At 39.4% G+C, this 18,736-nt stretch overlaps 1 protein-coding gene across 1 annotated transcript in view; it reads left to right on the plus strand.

Annotated features, from left to right (window-relative positions):
* Nucleotides 1-380: 380 nt before the first annotated feature.
* The window catches only part of T265_08409 (hypothetical protein), a gene marked incomplete at both ends in the record, with an annotated part of 59,352 nt that continues 40,996 nt past the window's right edge, over nt 381-18,736 (plus strand). The window contains one exon of the mRNA XM_009174205.1: nt 381-485. Within this exon, the coding sequence (XP_009172469.1) occupies nt 381-485 (105 nt within the window). The remainder of the gene's footprint in view (nt 486-18,736) is intronic.

An 18,736-nucleotide genomic window follows, 5' to 3' on the forward strand; every position in this document is an offset into this window, starting at 1 on the left:
ATCGAGTCAAATTTTTACCGCCCAAACATAGCCCCTGCATAACGATGCTCATGTAATGATCCACATTTTTGCAGAAAATCATGACGGGTTCTTTTCAGCAGCTTTGTTTATCACCAATGACTCAAGAGCTATTCACCCATTTGAAGTACTGAAAACAAACAAACTTCACATCAACCGTATTTCGCACTAGAATGAATCAACTTACTGGGTTCATGTGAAAAATTCGTTATATAAAATTGCGATCGTCCTTCAAGTCATTTGCCGGCCCACGACACAAAAACATGATTTTGGTATGACCGTCGGCTCTGAAGCACTGTTCTATTTCAGTATAGCCGTGCTATGAAAGCAATTTAACATGGCGCGTACATTTCACATTGAGAATGCTTGAAGTCCGAGACACTTGGAGCATGGTGAAACTGCTTCGACCGTTAGACCTGGCTACTGACTTGAATCTTTTGTATGGAATCAAAGTATTCACTGTTGGGGTAATTTTCTATACACAAAAATCATTTTTAATAGGGTTTCTGTCCCATAACTTCCTTGCTATAAATTAATGTGGGATTTTACACACCATGCATGGTAAATACCACACTTATTATTTATTAGACTGTCACACAAATTGTCACAAATTCATTACTAATGGTTTTGGAGGATGGATTTAGTTCTTCTAATCACCGACCCTATATTCTGGCGAAACATTTTTCTTTGTGCCTATCTGCCAGTGCCATATGAAACGAGGTTTACGGACTCCCAAGTTGCCATGATTGTAATATTTGTAGTCGAAATTCAGCGCACTGCAAGCCCCGGCACGTTTCCGCTATCCTAGTTTAACTCAAAATGCAGCTACTCGTGTTCCACTCCCACAAAGTTTTGTTTCATGCAACTGAAATTTTTAAGAAATCTCATTGATTATGACATATATATACATAATGGATGTGGATGAGACACAGAGAGAAATCTACATCCTAAATCATTTCATAAGGAACTTAAGAAGATTCACTTTGCACTCAGGTCAAATAACTCTTTGATTCCATCATGTTTCTTGATGCAACTGTCAACAGTAAACTGCCTACCAAACTGGTGGTCGCAGTAGTGAGAAGCAGCTCATAAAGGAAGACACAAAGCAGTTATTTCTGTAAACTTATTAGACGATATTATACGCCTGTTGCAATTACGGAGCACATCAATGTCAACGGACATTCTGATGAAGCTAAAATGAACATGATTAAAAGGTTCAGTTGAAATCCACAGGCTTGTTAGCCCTCAAAGCAGCATTTTACCAAGTGATCATTTACGTTCCGTAACGACCGAAGCCTACAGAGATTTTGGGACTGTATTAGGAACAGAAGTCCTGAACGTAAATTATCATACGCTACTAAGAACATTCGATGTACTCTACAGTGAACGTTTCAATTAGTGTTGGCTGTCATTCAAAATTTGTTTAGTATTCCTGACCGCTTAGTTTATTGCTGTATTGGTTTCAGACCGAACTGGACTGACCTCTTATGTAAAAACAAATTAACTAAAAATTCCTTGTTGTAGCTTTTGGATCGATAGTGGACCTTCTAGACAATGGAATATGAAGATGGATTTATGAGCACCATATTTAAGATTATCAGATGGTGTCATTTAGACAATTTCACCTGCCAAGTGGTTTTGGTAAGCAAGAAATCGCCATGTGGAACTAACAAGTATCTCTTTTACGCTTGGACAGGGCTCAATGCTGAACTCGGATGAAAAGGAATGATCTAAGTTGTGGGTTTCTTATAGTTTGAGGAGGCACCCACATGAGCTTTACTCACCTAATTATGGATATGACACCAAAGCCTATACGTTATCCAAAAACGGCTGGACCACAAAAATATTTCAGAAACAATCCCCCTAGATAAGGCAGATGATTGAGGATGAACAAGAATGGGTAATTCGCCAACTGTCAGGTTAACTGAAATATCTTCTGGGCAGATTTTGCTCGCGTCAAAAATTTGCACTACATCACGTTTCTTGCTCTATCCAAGGACCACTCGAAATAAAGCTCCTTTTTGTGCATTCAAGGAGATGTTTGGAAGCGCAGTCTTAAGGCGACAATCAACAACATTATGATGTTTCAGCAAGCAAAATGAATGTTGATATTATCCGTTTTCGGTTGACACGATTTTCCAAAGGAGTCATAAAAACGTGCTTCACTCGTTTAGCATATTACCATAAGCAGATCGTCGGGTGTGAACGAGAGAATAATTCAAAGACCAATGCACTAGGGTGAATGTTGTGGATATGTATATGGTTGTGACCAGATTAGGGAAAGTAGAACATTTGACGAATTGAAACATTCTGAAGCCAGGATGAATCGTTTGTCTATGAACCACCAAACTGACGTACGGTGATGGCAGATAAGTCTGACACTTTTCAACCTCATCCATAGACGTTCCAAATACCTTATTTTCAATTCCGCCGCGTACCCACCTCTTGTAAATGACTAATGGACATCAAACTTGCTAATCGGTGTTTCAAATATCTGCAGATTCGTCTTGAAATTCTGTGAGGCGCTTTCTTGCGCGCCATCTACATTCCTCACCAGGACAAGTGATGAGTCGAGAGATCAAGCTACGCTCACCTAGAAGTTGATGCTCTGAAAGAACACACCCACCTGCGTGTCTTACATGCACCAATAACGTTCATATCATGTGTTCAAAGATTCTTTGCTAACCGTTTGAAACTTGCTTCAGGATTTGAATTGACTAATTTTCAGTCTACTCTGACAGTGTTCCAACCTTTAAGGTACTTCGCGATTACGTAACACTTCATCCATCACAGTTTATGGTATAACACTATGAGGATAAACTTTGGGTAGCCCTTATAGCAGCAACTTCAGCGATTATCAAAGCAACATTGCAAAAATGTTCAAGGCGATAGTTTCGGTTCTACTTTCACTGTTCTACTCTGAATGGCATATAAAAGGCTGTTGAACTTGAAGCATTCTACGTTATAATGCTGCCTTACAAACGAGGTGGTAAACTTCACTAAGACAATTCCAGGCTATCGATTGTGTTGAAATGTTTTGCGTCGACTGTTGACGTGCAATCTTTCAGTTAGACGAGTTTGTTGTAGTCGGCACTTACTAACCAGCGACAGTCGAGTGTTCCTCGAAATTTCTGTAACCGGACAAAAAACCATGAATTGTCACCTCACCCTTCGTTGGGAGAATGGAATCACACCTTCACTCGTGACGAGAAACAGCAGTATACATCGTAGAAGATATTTTTAAGTACATCCATTTAACGATCATCAAATCTCATGTCATTTTACACCATTAGTCAATAAAATTTATTTTTGCCAATTCAGATGCATTGCAATATGTTAATGTTAGTGTGTTTTTTGGGGAATGTATAGAGTAAATTATTTTCCACCGACTCCGGTTCCTGCAATGTAACAAAAAGCCTGCGCAACTGATATGCTCGTGACCAGAGATAACGAGTTATTTTAACCAAAGATGAATGAGTGAGTACGGTGCTGTTTCTGTGTCATATTGGTGAAATACCAATGAGCCGTTATTTTGTTTGTGTACCATTTATCCATTACTGCAGCTTAACGAGCCAGAACAAGCGTAACCCTGTAAATGTTTTCAGTGAATTCTTTGTTATGATTTTGTCGTCCTTGTAACACTCAAAGAAACACTCGAGTGTGGGATATAAGCAGCCTTTTTGCGTGTACACGCTATTTAGAAAAAAGTATCAGCCACTATTACATAATTTTATTTGCACAGTAAAATTCTTATTTATATCGTTTTCATCTTCGGAACGTAGGTTTCCCGTTATCATTTTCACTTATTTATGTTAAGAATTCATAGGATAGTGACCTTCATGGGATATGTACGTCTGTAGAATTTAAACTGAGCAAATACTCACCTAGGTACTTTGCGTTCCTCAATTCTGAATACATAAAAACGGACTTTGGTCTTAAAAACCGATTTTTTCAACCAAGAAGTGAATTTCGGGGCAGTATTAGGTCTTTCAAGTGAATTCGGCATATAGAATACAGATGCGAGGTGACACAAAATTATCTCAGGTTTTCTAGTCTTTATGCACTTAAGAGAGGCCTCCTGTGGGCTTTTGAGTCACTGACGCACAAAACCTCCAAAATGTCATTGGAAACAATTGTTGTTTTCAGAAAAAAAACCAAAACACTAACTCGTATCTTCCAGACCCACCTAGGTTGCCCAAATCATCAATATTTGTTACTCCCAAATTAATATCAGACACTACAATCAATAAAGACCAATATCTGTAATATGATAGTTTATCCAGCCTCGGGAATCCGCGAATTTCCTAAAAAGACTAAAACCACGCAGGAGTTTTGCCACAACGTGCAAGAGAAGTTACAAACTTATGCTCCCAGCAGACTGTTCAAAAAGAGCTAATGTTTAATTCGACAACTTCGATCTCAAACTTTTGTTACTGCCAAATTTGGTCTTGTGTTTTTGGAGGCACTGTTGTATTGCAGGCTGCTTAATCGGGGCCATGGGCAAGCTCATGAAGCCGATGAAAAACGGAGGGATCAAGACCAATTGACGGTTTACAGAAAAGTGGAGCAAGCCAATGAAACAGCACCAGCAAATGGTACCTGTCTAGCACCGATGTGACGGTGTAAACCGTCGATTTATCTTTTTTCAGACTTTTAGCACCTCAGTCAGTATAGCAACCTACAACCTTACCGGAAGTCGCCCAGTAACGGCTGTCAAGTTGACAACCGATGGTCTAGCTGTGCTCTCTATGGACGCTGGAGTTAATGTCCTTGTCACACATGGGATGGAAATATCAGCCTAGTAGTCATTGGAAATAGGATGACTTTACCTAGGTTTTAGATGGTTACTCCTATCACATGAACCGGTGAGTGCGATGACAATGAACAACATTCATCCTGCCAGAGCACTTGCGTCCAAATGTTCTGCAAGCACACATGATCGAAGCTGTGTTTGCTAAATTTAACCGTTTATACACCGTCCAGGTGTCATAGGTGTAAATAGTGAGATCAACAGCCTGGTATGCTGCAATCTTTATACCTTCATCCATATGACGAGTGCTGCAGGCGCGCTTCTCGAAACAACCAACCGTCTTAATGGATTTTGCAGTTCGCGTGTTTAATTCAGTATCAGGCATCACAGGGGTCGATAATATGTTACCAAGATATCGGGAATTCATTTAACAAGCTATCTTACAGATATCTGGCATAACATATGGTGTTTTATGCCAATTCCTCAGATCCTGATGACAAAAGAGAGGAATTTTGCATTTAAACCAAAGCAAAACGCTACTGAATTGAACGCTGTAGTCAGCCACCGTATTAAGTCTTTAGACCTAGGCAGACAGGGTACAGTATTCCGCAAACATCAGCATGCAGATGGTGGATTCGTGTAATAGTGTTTTGGTCAGCAAGCAATTTGAACTGGATTAATAGCCATTGGCACGATAATAAATTGATATAGCAACTTCACCCTGGAAGACGATCTTGTACAGGTGGTTGAAAATTGAGTACAGCTCAGCTTTACTCCGGTATCATAGATCTCTCGGTCGGATCTTTTCGTCGCTGAACTTGAGTACCTGTGTCACAACTGCCTAACGATTCCTCGGATTTGGATATTAAACTCATTATCTATGTTGGTATAATTCTGGTTGGTCATCCTTATTACAACCAAGCGCAGTATCCAAATCAGTCTTGAAATTTTCTGCTAATAATTATCACGTAAAAAGTGCTCATCCCTTATTTTGGTTGACGGCTCCTGAAAGGATTTTACTTCCGTATTAGGACTTTAGTAATCCAGTGAATTTCTGCTCCATCCGTCAAAACGTGCCTTCACAGGAACGGTTGCAGTGTTTTGTACAAATCGCTACTGATTATTTGTCAACGAATAATTAAATTGCTTCACATTTTGGTCGGGATTACTGTAACAGCTGCCTTGATCTCACTTGTTTGAGTACAAATAATGAGTTGGCCAGACATCATTGTGAATCTCAGACAGGTATGCTGGCTTATATGTAGATGAGTGGCGCCGAATTAGATAAAAGATCTATCCGCTACGACTTCCAGACGCTGCATGAAATTTATCCAATTTCGCGCCTCTTCTGTTTTAAACATACCGTTTTTGTAAATTCTAAATAAAACACTGCGACAACCGCCATCATAAACAAGGCTTATTAGTGAAACCCGTGGGCGTTGAAGACTTGAGCGAGATGGGCCACCACGCAGTAAGTAGCAACCGCTTAATATTCGTTACTAGTTGGGAGGTTTTTTATTTAAGCACATGAAACTTGGTTGGTTTTCCCTGAACTGTAGTTAATCACATGGGTCTTACACTCGGATATTAAGTATGCTTGCTCATCTACATCACCAGGTTCGTTGTTGAAGGTGAGTAGAATACTCATATTCAGAATCCACGTAGAGAGATACCCGACATGTTGAATAACCGCACCTATTCTTGGAAGGTTTACTCAATGTATCAAGACAAATGTAGAAATTTGTAGGATAAAACAAGTATACGCCTGTAATCCAATTGAAAATAATGCAGTCATTTTAAAGGGTAGTCTGCTTACTACTTTCATCAAATCAGTGAAAAATAAATGGCAACAATTAGCCAAGTTAAAAATGATAACAATTGTTTTCATTCAAATTCTCCAGTGATTGTAAGGCTAGCATTAGCCATTAGTATTTTCCACAACAAGCTCTTATCAAAAAACACCTGATCCGAAATTCTGAAAATTGTTTGGATGTCAACTTAGCGCAAACGAATAAATTTAGCCCTGTTGTGGCATTCCTAACCTGTAACTAACTCAGGAGGTTGCCAAATTTCCCTTGAAAATAATTTTGACACCCATAATGAAATCACAAAACAGAATTAATCACCATAGATACACAACAATATGGTTACATTTTGTAGGTATATTGAAAACAGGTTCTGTGACTGACGCCTAAACAGATTCGTTAAGTTGGTCATTTGAAGATAAAACCTTCCGGAGGCAGGCTACCCACCGATATTTTAGTAGTATTTAAAGTTAAGAGCGCCTCAATATATCCGGTATTGCAAAATATTACGATAGTCGATGGTTGAAATAGCAAGACGGCCTTTCAGTGTCGTTTTCAATATTGATGGTCAGTTAAAATCAGCACCAAAAAGCGTTATTGATTTGAAGGAATGAATGATCCCGAAGGTTGCTAACATTTGATGTACCTGACTGTGCAAAGTAAATTTGATCTAATTTAAGTTTAAAAATCAGAGCCATACCAATCTGTTCATGATATTTCGTGGCATTTCCCGCAGTTTAACATAACATGTTAACCAGAATAGTGACGAATTTTCAATTAATTGTTAGCGTTATTTCTATGCGCAACCTGATGATATGCTACGATAAAATAACACTGGCTGTAATATACCCCATCCAGATTATGCATCGTTTCTTGTTTCTTTTGACAATAAAACAAATTTGGTAAACAAGTAGAGCCTTTCAAACCCAGTAGCTCCTGAAACTTATGTGAATTTGCCCAGCAAGTATGGGCATTGATGTCACGGGTCATAATTAAATCACAAACTGTGAATTGTTAGCAAGCGACAATATTAAATCATCCAAGTATATTAAATTTTCTGCTCTGCAACAACGTTTCCTTTCATATTGCTTAAAAAACTCGACCACTTCCACCAAAACGTCAGATAATATCATTCTGTCCGAATTGCTTTTATTTACTTGAAACACCACTGCAGTACTGTGCGCTGTAATTTATGGGCACATTTTGTGGACTTAGGTCATCCTAATCGAAAGCCAGGCTGTTAACGTCACATCATGAGGGAGGGCTACAGCTTTTCTCAGCCATCGGTGTTGGTACAGCACTTTTGGTTCTATTAAACCAGATGAGTGAGTAAGACTGAGTTTTTGGAAGTTGCATATTTTATGTCAACTTCCCTTCACTATGAATCGTGATATGACTATGAAGTATTCAGGCTGTTGTTTCTCCGCATTTATCAGCTGTATTAACATATTACACTCCGAATTTCACTTTTTGAACTTAGTGTGTTAGGAAAATGCCCTTATTTGCATGAATTCACGGTGGCTGGCAAGGATGGTTCTTAAAGGTCTTGGATTCATAGTCCAGCAATACTGAGAACTGTGATGAAAGATCGGTCAGAACAACACCCCATGCTCTCAGCTGTTGATCTGAATCTAAAAGGATTACTGCTAAATGTTTCCCATGCTTTCCTCTTGTTATTGTCAACTTGCATGACATTTGGTTACTTCACATTTTACCACAAACAATTAATTCTCCAACCTACTTGCGCGGCTCAGTCGGCTAGCCCCTGAGTTAAAAAAATACTTATCTTGGGCGTGTATACCCACTTGGTAGAAGCTTCCTTATTCTCAAGAACCAAAAACACCTCAGTTGGTTGCACCCGACGGTCTTAAAACATTTTTATCTTTTGAATCTAAGGATAATGATCGCACCCGGACGACTCTATGGTGGTGTTTTTTTCAGTAATTACGATGAGATCCCACTATAGAGCTTCTGAATGACAGTCCAACGGTCCATTTCCAATTTGCACTGGTTAAGCTGCTGGTGTTTGATTAACCTGAACAATCTTCCACGCTAGGAAGGCCTCTCTAGCACCACTCTAATACTCAGATGACACAATGTTTGATTCCGGGTGCTGTCGCGCACAAGACTAGAAGGTTCAGATGTTGTCATCAGATGCTTGTCAGATGTTAGAGTCTTTGAGATGTACGCGTTCAGTCGTTGAATGCATCCAGGTCGCGATGGCACCTCAGCCACTAGTCACGTGTTGGTGACAGCATGTTATATAACCTCACATATCGCTGTGCCATTACCACCTGAGTTATCTCCCCCCATATCTATCTTTCACGACTCACTTTGACGCTCAGATTAGGCGAGAGATAGATAACAGCTGGTGGAATGAATGTGATATCAGCTCCCCCTGCTCACCCTTTGAGTAAGGCCTCTTCTGTCAAGAAACCGAAAATTCCCACTGCAGTCGATGCTGGACATTTATGGTTCTTGCGGTGATGAAGTGAGTTACAGCATACGTTCGTGCTTTCCTGCAACTGCTTGTAAACCATCCTAGTTTATGCTGTCAACGTCAGTTCTCTGAAGGCCCTTATTAACAATGTGTCCAGCTTTCCGTAATCTTTCCCGATTGCTTGGCCGAATTCTGCCAAATGCAGCTATACAAACGTGACAGCACTCAGGGTGGTTGCTAAAGGGGGGAGATAGACCATCATGTCTCTCAAAGGTATTCATACTTGGAAAGAGTTTTGTTTCTAAAAGCAAAGTTAACATACTATCATCCTTGTTCAAACGCTAGTTATTGAAAGAGTGATATCCATCACAAACGAAGCACCGACAACGGAACATGTTACAAGGTTATAAAATAGTTATCAAATGGCATTCATAGGTTTTTTCCGACCATTTCACCAAACCCAGATTATCCTCCGGTTACGTTATCCGATATTCCTCTAATAAAGAAATAACGATGCTCAATTATCGGGTTTATAGAGGTGACATCCATCACCGATAATATCTATGAAACGAAATGTACCAGAGGAGAATGTTCAACTCAGTCTTCCTGTCAGGCGGGACAAAAAACTCTAATTCCTACGAAACGGAAGTAAGTTGTTCCTGACAGATGTAACCACAGCAGTCACAGCTGAAGCTTTATAGCATTAAGCGCAGAATAACCACCGCCTTGCATCAATCAATTTTGATCAACAAAAGATAATATGTATCAGTTGTCCCAAACTAAAAATAAGAACTGGGACCTGGTGATGCGATTCATTTTTGGCATACTAGCTCTAACTAGGCAAACAAAAACGGGCTTCTCTCAGGATGACAAGATTTAACCATGTAGACATTTGGATTTCGACAGCAGTACGGACAACAAACATACAGTCTCTGTCTTACATATTACACTGAAATCGTTTTTAGGTATATTGTGACACCAAGCACTGTACTACAAGAGCGAATATCTTCAAGTAAACAGTAAACTAACAACTTAACTAAGTAAGTAAGTAAGCAAAATGCAGCCAGTTCAACCGTATTTGTGTGCGAGTGAACGCACATTCAAAAGTTTTGTACCGCTCAGACAAAAATGAGAATATTTTCAGTAGCTCGTCAGAGGAGTGATTTTGGCAGCTACAACCATATACGTGAAACATAGCACAACATTAACGTTCTTGTAACTTTACTCCAGTCTTGCCAAGACGCGTAAGAAAGCTAGTTGGCTTAATGCTAAAGTGGGTAGTTAGTTGGCGTACATTACGCATTGAAACGTATTGGAATTTTAGCGTAACACAGCTTCCTTTGCAGCTGATATTAGGGGAACCTCGAACGGATTGTCTACACACTTTGCCATCTGACAGACGTCACTCCATTTAGTTGCGATATGTCACGAGCTGCCACGTCGATCACCTACCAATCATTGGGCCAGTCAATCAAAAATCAGATGTCGGCCAACTGATAGATAATGCGACCCAATGCTTCATGAGGCGTGGTATTTTCCAACAGATTCCGGGCCTAATGGATACCATATAATGTTGTCAATCAAACATAACCCCCATAATGAAATTAGACAAGATATGTACCACGTCATGATATTCATGGAAAGGTAAAAAAAACTTCAGGCGAATTTGATATCCAGAACTATGGAATTGTTTGTGCACCGGATTCATATCTTAAAAAACTGAAGTTTATCAACCGTGGAACGGAATGGAGCCCAATCCGTTCAAGTTATTCAGACAATCTTCATGGTCAATGTACCGGCCAGAATACCACCAAACTAGCATGATATTCGAGTTTTGCTGTCACCCTCAAAATCAGCGTCGCATTTCCGCGTAAAACAAAGTGTGTTATGTTGTGCGCGATACTAAGGCGTTAAGTCCTAAAAGGCGATCAAGATAATCACCCGATGGAATCGATCAGTTTCAATCGACTTAAATATTAAAAATGCCACTGAAATTAAGAGCGACAGGTCAGCTCTAACGTAGCCAGCTTAGGGTGTTACTTTGCTGTTACGATCAAGGCATTGTCCACTAATATAACAGAATTTCGTGGCAACTAATAAGCCACTGAAAACTTAACCATGTCTATTTTAGAAAAAACGTGTTAGTTCCAAGGGGAAAAAAATCAAATATCCACCAACCTGTCATTAAAACAGCCAATCATGATGTTTTCATATCATAACACAGTAGAAAACATGCTTTTAGGAGCAAACGGCCCTCTAGACTAGAGCATCTGAGACGCAAGCCAACTTATTAATAGATTAAGCTGTGCTTGGAACCTCCTTATATTGACCGGATGAATCCAAAGCCAAAATGTTACTGAGACTACCTGTTACGTGTTGAACTGAAAATGAGCGTCATTCAGCTATGTTATGTACTTTAAAGTGCAGGTGTTTTGCTCCCTTAAAGCACATATCAATAACTGCCTTATAGCTGATTGTCGCGGAATAGTTGACCACAACTAAGTAGGTGGATGATGTGCACGGTAGTGAAGAACTGCGCCCCACAAGTAGCAAAGTGGAAGGCCCAAAAATGTCACAGATACTTGAGGAATGATTCGCTTTTAAAGGAAGATATAGTGCTTAATGTTAAAATGAAGGAGTCTGAGCATTACTCCTTAACAGGAGTTGAAGACACACGCAGTTCAGTATTGTTGGGCAAGCTTAAGCTAAGCTCATATCACTAGTACCAGTACAAGTGTTTATTCAAGTAAACTTCGAAGTAAGGAAGCCCAAATGTCCTCCGCTGGTCATATATTCAGAGCAGAAATAGTGAGTAGCATCATGTATAAGTATGCTTGACTCACTAAATTCACCTAAACGACGCTTAACATAAAACAAATAAAAGGCTTACGGGACAACCCTGGTGGTGAGTGACAGCATACTTTTCTCCAAAACCCCAGGAAAACACAGAAAGCCCACGCCAATCGCAGTCTTTTCAAATTTAAGCCTTCTCTTTGTGGACTCAGGGTAGACAGCATTGGTGATCAAGGATGCCGAGTAAACGTTCTGGGCTGTTAACTTTGTTTTCTACCTAAGCGGTTATCATCTGCAAACATTTCACTGTGGAGACGCAACAGACGGAAATTCGTTGCTGTCATGGTAGCCGGTGACCGAATTTTTGAAAATAAAATTGAAAACCGAATGGCCTTTTAATAGTCAGGTAATAGGAACCACTGGAAATACCTTCCTCATGGGAGGTTTGACTGTTCTGAAGCACACACAGATCGTTCATGTAATTTTTCTTTTCGTTGTAACACGTCGAAGTTTTCATTTCTCATTGTCTTCATCAAAAAATCTTCGATTTTCATTCTGACGGAAAACCGGATGAAAAAAATAACTGTTTTGTTACCTGGACTCCCATCAATAGAAAACATTTTCCCCATAACTTTGCGGAATTCATGGTCTATGTCTTACCAAGATTATAATAATTGTACGATAATCACTCAGCTGTAGCATTCTTCGTGTGCACATTTGCCGTACTATCTGCACGAGGGCTGGGATCCTGCCAGATTGATTAAGCCTAGGTTATTTTATATGGGCTCAACTGAGGAAATCCCACATATTTATCAGAGGCGAAGGAACGTTCGATGATTCAAAAGAGGACAACTGTGTTTGTCCGGCTTCGTTGGTCAAATGTTTGTTTGATCTAATCCCTACAAGTTTGACTCAATTACAAATCAACAAACAACAGTGTGCTGCCTGATTCAACCTCCGGAGAAGATTATCCACAATGGTGTACCTGCTTAAAATGATCTAAAACGCACGATGACAAGAAAGTGGGCTCACCAATGCCAAACATGTCTAAAAAATCAAAACGGACATTGTTCCCCGCAACCAACAATCAGATACTCATAGAAATAGTTGGTTCCGAAAAATTGGTCAAAGAGAGGAACCTGCCGGTGACTCTGTATTCACCATCCACAAAACTCACTTTTGAGGGGGTCTCTTACATCCCGTATCAAACTTCGTTTTGATAATCTCGATTAACAGTGTTTCGTCTGGTATTCCAATTTATGTCAAGTGTTACATTGGCAATAATTTGTCACCAGCGTTTAACAGCTTCTTTCATGGTACATAGCACTGAGTAATGCTGAAATATAGGACATTGTACAAATAAAGCAGCATCAGTTTCATTTTTAAGCTGCTGACATGCTGTCATATGTCCTCTTTCGAGTGAAATTTATTATTAGGTATAAAAATTTACTATTGGCAACATGTGTTGAAGAAAAACACTAAACAGTAAGCTTTTGAATCAAACTTTTAGGGCATAAGTATTCAAACGGTGGCTGACTAATAAACCATTAGCAGTTGTTCAGAAAGCACATTTGTTGAATTTTATTCAAGATTCCATCAGGTAAAATGCATGCATAACCATTTGGTCCATTGAAAACGGTGCTTCAGAGTTTCCGATAGTAGAACTTATTTCTTTTTGGCGAGTTCCTTTATCCTTAAAAAAACATTTCTTGAACTTCCCTTAAATCTGTCGAAAGAACCTTCAAGGCTGCTTTCTCTTTGCAAGTTGTCTGACATGACACAAATTGACTTCTGTAAAACATAAGATCAGTTTATGGCGGCACGCATGATGATGGGGTAAACGTAGGGCAAAAGTGGGCATCAAGCTAAAATTAACAAACAAAAGGTAGGACTGCAGATACCTTAGGAACTGTGCTATGAAATCGCTTGGGAGCTTTTAGATTCAGAACAATGCAACTAGAGTAAACGTCTATTTTTTATTATTTCTTGTCACACGTATATAAGAAAAAACAAGAAACTTTGGTCGGAAAAAGCAAATTAACTGTTAAAGGATTAAAGTCCAACTAAGTAACGAGTGGTAGGAGTCATGAGAGTAATCAAATCTTACGACGTGAACAGCAGGCTGCACAAAAGTTAGTGCGCAAACAGCTCAAAATTTAGCACGAAAATCAGGCTTGCGAATACGTGGACTAGAGTTTAGTCTAATCATCGACAGTCTGAGGAAGGTACGAGAGCACAAAAGTGAAATCCTTCTTAAGTAGGTAAAACACAACCCAGTATGAAGTGTGATGGGTTTTTTCTTATGCTAAGGTTGGTTTATGCAAACGTAGTTCAGGTGGGAAAATCACCGTTGATTCGTATGATATTCACCCGCTTATATTAGCAACATCATATAGAGAAGCGAGCAAAGAACAAAGGCAGCACACGGTATTATGAAAATAAAGGATACGTAAAACTCTTACCCTATACAGGGTTTCATGGTCGAACGTCTTATCAGTAACAATTTTATTGCATGAATATACGTTTAATTCCTGCTTTCAATATTTGGGTTTTTTGCTGACAAAGTTGTACCATATTTTAGTATGTCTTGCTTTTTCTGGCAAATCCTGGATGGGTGCCACGATGCGTAAATCCAAGAATTTCTATGAAAAATAGCCGTTCTTTTTCGACAGGAGTTTTTCGCAACCTTTTGAGTAGTTTACTCTATGAAAATAAACTGCGATATCTCGAATATCGTGCCAACTAAATCATGAGGCGGCCTGTGTGCAGCACAATCAGTTGTATAATATCACAAACGAGAGATTCAGTTGAGTGTCTCGTGAAAACTAAATTGATTTGCAAATAAGTGTATTTCTTGAAAACAGTCCTATTATGGTTCAAGTAGAACATAAAGTTGACGGATACTCGGGATCTGCGCCTACCTGATGAGCCCCAAGAAGGGCAAAACCGGTCGCGGGCTGTCAAAGATTTTTCAGCAATCTTGTGAGTAGTTTCCTCTATGAAAAATGCCATTCCTTTGTTCAAGGGTACTGTAATATTAACGTGTAGCCACAAATGAAGTCAGAAAAAACCAGTAAATTGAAGTAAGTGGAACAACAAGCAAAAGAGTACATGAAGCGATTTGCATAACGTGAATTCGAAGACTACAAATAATTTGTCAAATCTTGAAAAAATCGCATTTGGTTTTATCTAATCAGCACGTGAATGCTCATTGGAATTTGTAAATTGTATTTTTTTGTTGTGTTGGAAAATGAAATTCCAAGTGCACACGAATTTCCTGATATGATTCCTCCGCCATTTTGCTAGGTAATTTCAAAGGCACCTAGCTGAAGAATTACTCCATTTACGATTTCAATGGTGGTTTGTCAGTGTTTACCAGTGTTTATCAGGTTTATCAGTGTATAATGTTTACTTAAGAAATGAATACGGCACATTTGAATCCTAATAGGAAGCATACGATTGCTTACAAATTGGCGGTAAGATGTTTACGACTAAATGAATTACTTGTGCACTTCCAACACCAAGACCGGTTTCGCCCTAACTGAGGCTCATCGGACAGGCACAGTCCCCAGGTTTTCGTCTACCTTATGTTCTACTTTAAAACAAATTGCAAGAAATTAGCAAAATACACTTAGTTACAAACAATTTTTTTTCTTTATAGTGTATTTTGCTAACAGAGTGTTTAACATTTGCCAGCTGTTCGTAGCCAAACTGTGTAACGGTATAATGACAGCTCTGAGTGCGAATCAGCCTTGTTCAGGGCCCAATTCAATGCACACCCAAGAGAGTCATATCCTTGAATCGCTACACACCGCCAAGAATATGGGTTCTTTTTGTATCAAGTTTCTTCTAATACCACGCACAGTACTGATCAAAAAGTACGCTTCGTCCAAATACCTAAGAATATGCTACCTAGAACAATGTGTAAAAGCTTTTTTCTTTTATTCAACTGTTGGTTCGTTCAGCACTTTTAACAACTCAAAAAGAGCACTTCAACTGAAAAGTGATTTTTTGGTTCAAAGCAGGGGCTCTTATTCGATTGAAATTTCTAGCTATAAGCCTGTTTCACTGGGTATAAGTCGTCGAATTTGGCAAAACGTCCTTAGAATTTCCGACCTGTCAAAATTCATATGGTGAATTTCAATAAAAAGGTGCTCCCTCACTAAGATCTATAAACATGAGAACCGCAGTAAACGGGGAACAGCCCAACGGAAAAAAAAGAATTTCGAAAACCAAAGACTTCTCTTTTTGGTCAGTACTTAATTCTGTTTACGCCAGGGTAAAAAAACAACAGAGGCCGTCATTCTGATGAGTGAGATTTACCTACAGGATTATACAGCATTGCCGCGTCACTGGATGTCATACATAGACGACAACAGTGAGAAATTTAGCGGGGTGCTTAGTCTATTTACGATGGTGCAAAAACAATATATGGGTATTTTTTGCATGACAGTATTCTCTAAATGCCAAGGTTATTGCTTGATTCGCTCTAGAAAACAACACTGTATAAAGATACATCCCATGAATGAACGCTGACATTTGCACAATATTTCAAGGGCTCATTGGTCGGCTGGCGTATTTTCAAACCTGTATGTTTTGCATGCATATCTTACACAAATTTCAGTGAAGTCGATCTGACTCTTTGCGAGATGAGAAGCGGCGAGCTTTGAATGTCTAGGTATTCATTCAGGGTCAGTGGTCTACTTTAGACTGCGTTCAGAATGCAGCGACAAAATACCTCAACAACATAGTGCGCACATTGAGACTGGAAAGTGCAAGACGTGGTAAAGGTATTAACTAGGAATAAACGGGTTTTTCACGATGTTTGCGAAACAATTGTGAAAACTGTCGAACGATTCCCATTTCTTACTGCTGACAGAAGTTCTTAATTGTTTCCCACTGTTTCGCACCGATACTGTCACCCTCAAGCTCTTAAACGCGACTCACCACCAGACCAACAAGCAATGAACGAAGCGCAGTTGTATTTGATTTCTCCGTGACAAAATTAGAGGTACGAGGTATGGAAGGCGTTCAAAATTGACTTTATGTTGGCGCTACGTATAAGAATCTGGTAATCACTGGATATATTTACCACAGGTAACAGTTCAGCAGATTCATGAAATGTATTCTCACAAATTTTGTTGTCATTTGGAGGAAAAGGCGTGAACTCGGCTATAGAGTTAGACAGGTCTCTAAACTTAGCATTTGCAGAATTCCTCCACATTCAGGTTAAAAACTGCAATTCATCCCAGTGTACTGGATTAAGAACCTATTAAAATGGCTGGTAAACACAACGTGTTAGATTTCTTCACTAGGTTGTGCTACCGACAAATTGGAATTATTAGCAAAAGACCCAGAAAATACGGGGATCTTCTGAATTTTATTTTGGGCACACGCCAAAAAGAGTCATAGCCATCAGGTGGGACACCGGTTCAGAATAAAACTCACACTCAAGCGAAACAACACAGTGACAATAGTGGCAGTGCACGAAAGGAGCATTAATGCCGACATAGAACAAGGCAGCACCACACTTTTTGACCAAACTCGGGAGATGTCGCGGCACTCAGTCAAAGAGGACCATCATATTTGGACCTGATAACGTTGTGCATTCTAATTTGTATGTACCAGTTCAGCAACTCTGGTTTGCGGAACCTGCAGGTTCTGACAACAAGAGTAATTCTGAGTTCAAAATGACTGGTGGTTGCTCAGATGTTTTTTTATCTGCTCGCCAGGGTCGGCAAAACACCAAGGTAGATAACTAGACGAAAAACGAGAATCATGCACAATAAACACCCATGTTTTGACAATTACCATCAAGTATTCCATCGGTTCTTTCATCTGGATTATTCAATACAATTTTGGATTTCGCTCATAATGAAGCCTTATGCACAAACCACTGTACTGTATGCTTCCCGATTGTCAACTGCACGAATTCAACTATAACACCCAAAGGTCTTGTCTAATAAATTTGCAATGTGGAACAGTGTTCTGCACTTCAGAGAATAGTAACCGAGATTCTGGGCTAGAGTTTGTCTAATGAGTCACGTACCATGCTTAAATCGTATTTGCTTGACCTAATGGACAGTCAAAACCGTGATGTGCACTGATCCGAAAGAAAATATTCAGATATTTTTCGAGGCAGAACAATTTTCTGTTTGCAAAAGTTATACGACTTGTCTTATTTTGATGCGGCTGTACTGAATTAAAGGAACATAATTTTGGCCGCTTCAGCAGTTTTCGTGACCGTGGACGTTATATTTCAGCGCACGTAACTAGACGTTGAACGAATGAGACATGAACGTGCGCAAATTTGTTTGATATGAGAGTGCCTCTTCCTCTACTTCTGCTATTCAAAAATGTTTCTTTAGTACTCATATCTGTTTGTGTTTTAAACCTTAGCATCTGGTTTTCATTCTTGGGATCTGAAGATTAGCCTCTCACGGGCACAGTTTCCTCAGTTGCCTGGGAACGTCATTTAGCAAAGTTGTTCGCCGTCGATTAACTTCCGGGAAGCTGCTTTCCAGTTTGACAACAATCCACCCCCAAGAATTACACAATAGACCTAGTCTTCAATCAATATTGGAAGTCAAACTGTTTCCAATATGGAACTAAGATGGATCAACTCGAGTTAAGGAAACTTAAATGACACAAGGAATTAAAACGTAAACTTTGAATTCTGGTACAACCCAGTAAAATTAGAGTTCTCACTCAACACATCGTGGACAGAAGCGAACATAAATCCAGAAATCCCAGGACAATGATTACCTTAATAAGGCAAGTCAACGAAATCTCTTTTGAGGCAATAAAAGTCAATAGATAGATGCTCAGTATATCTCAAAAAGTCCGTCTAAATTTTCCGCCAAAAGACCACAAATATTTCTCTATCTATCCACCCATCCATTCGCATATATCGATATATATATATATATA

This window comes from Opisthorchis viverrini, assembly GCF_000715545.1.
Source record: "Opisthorchis viverrini unplaced genomic scaffold opera_v5_221, whole genome shotgun sequence".
NCBI lineage: Eukaryota > Metazoa > Platyhelminthes > Trematoda > Opisthorchiida > Opisthorchiidae > Opisthorchis > Opisthorchis viverrini.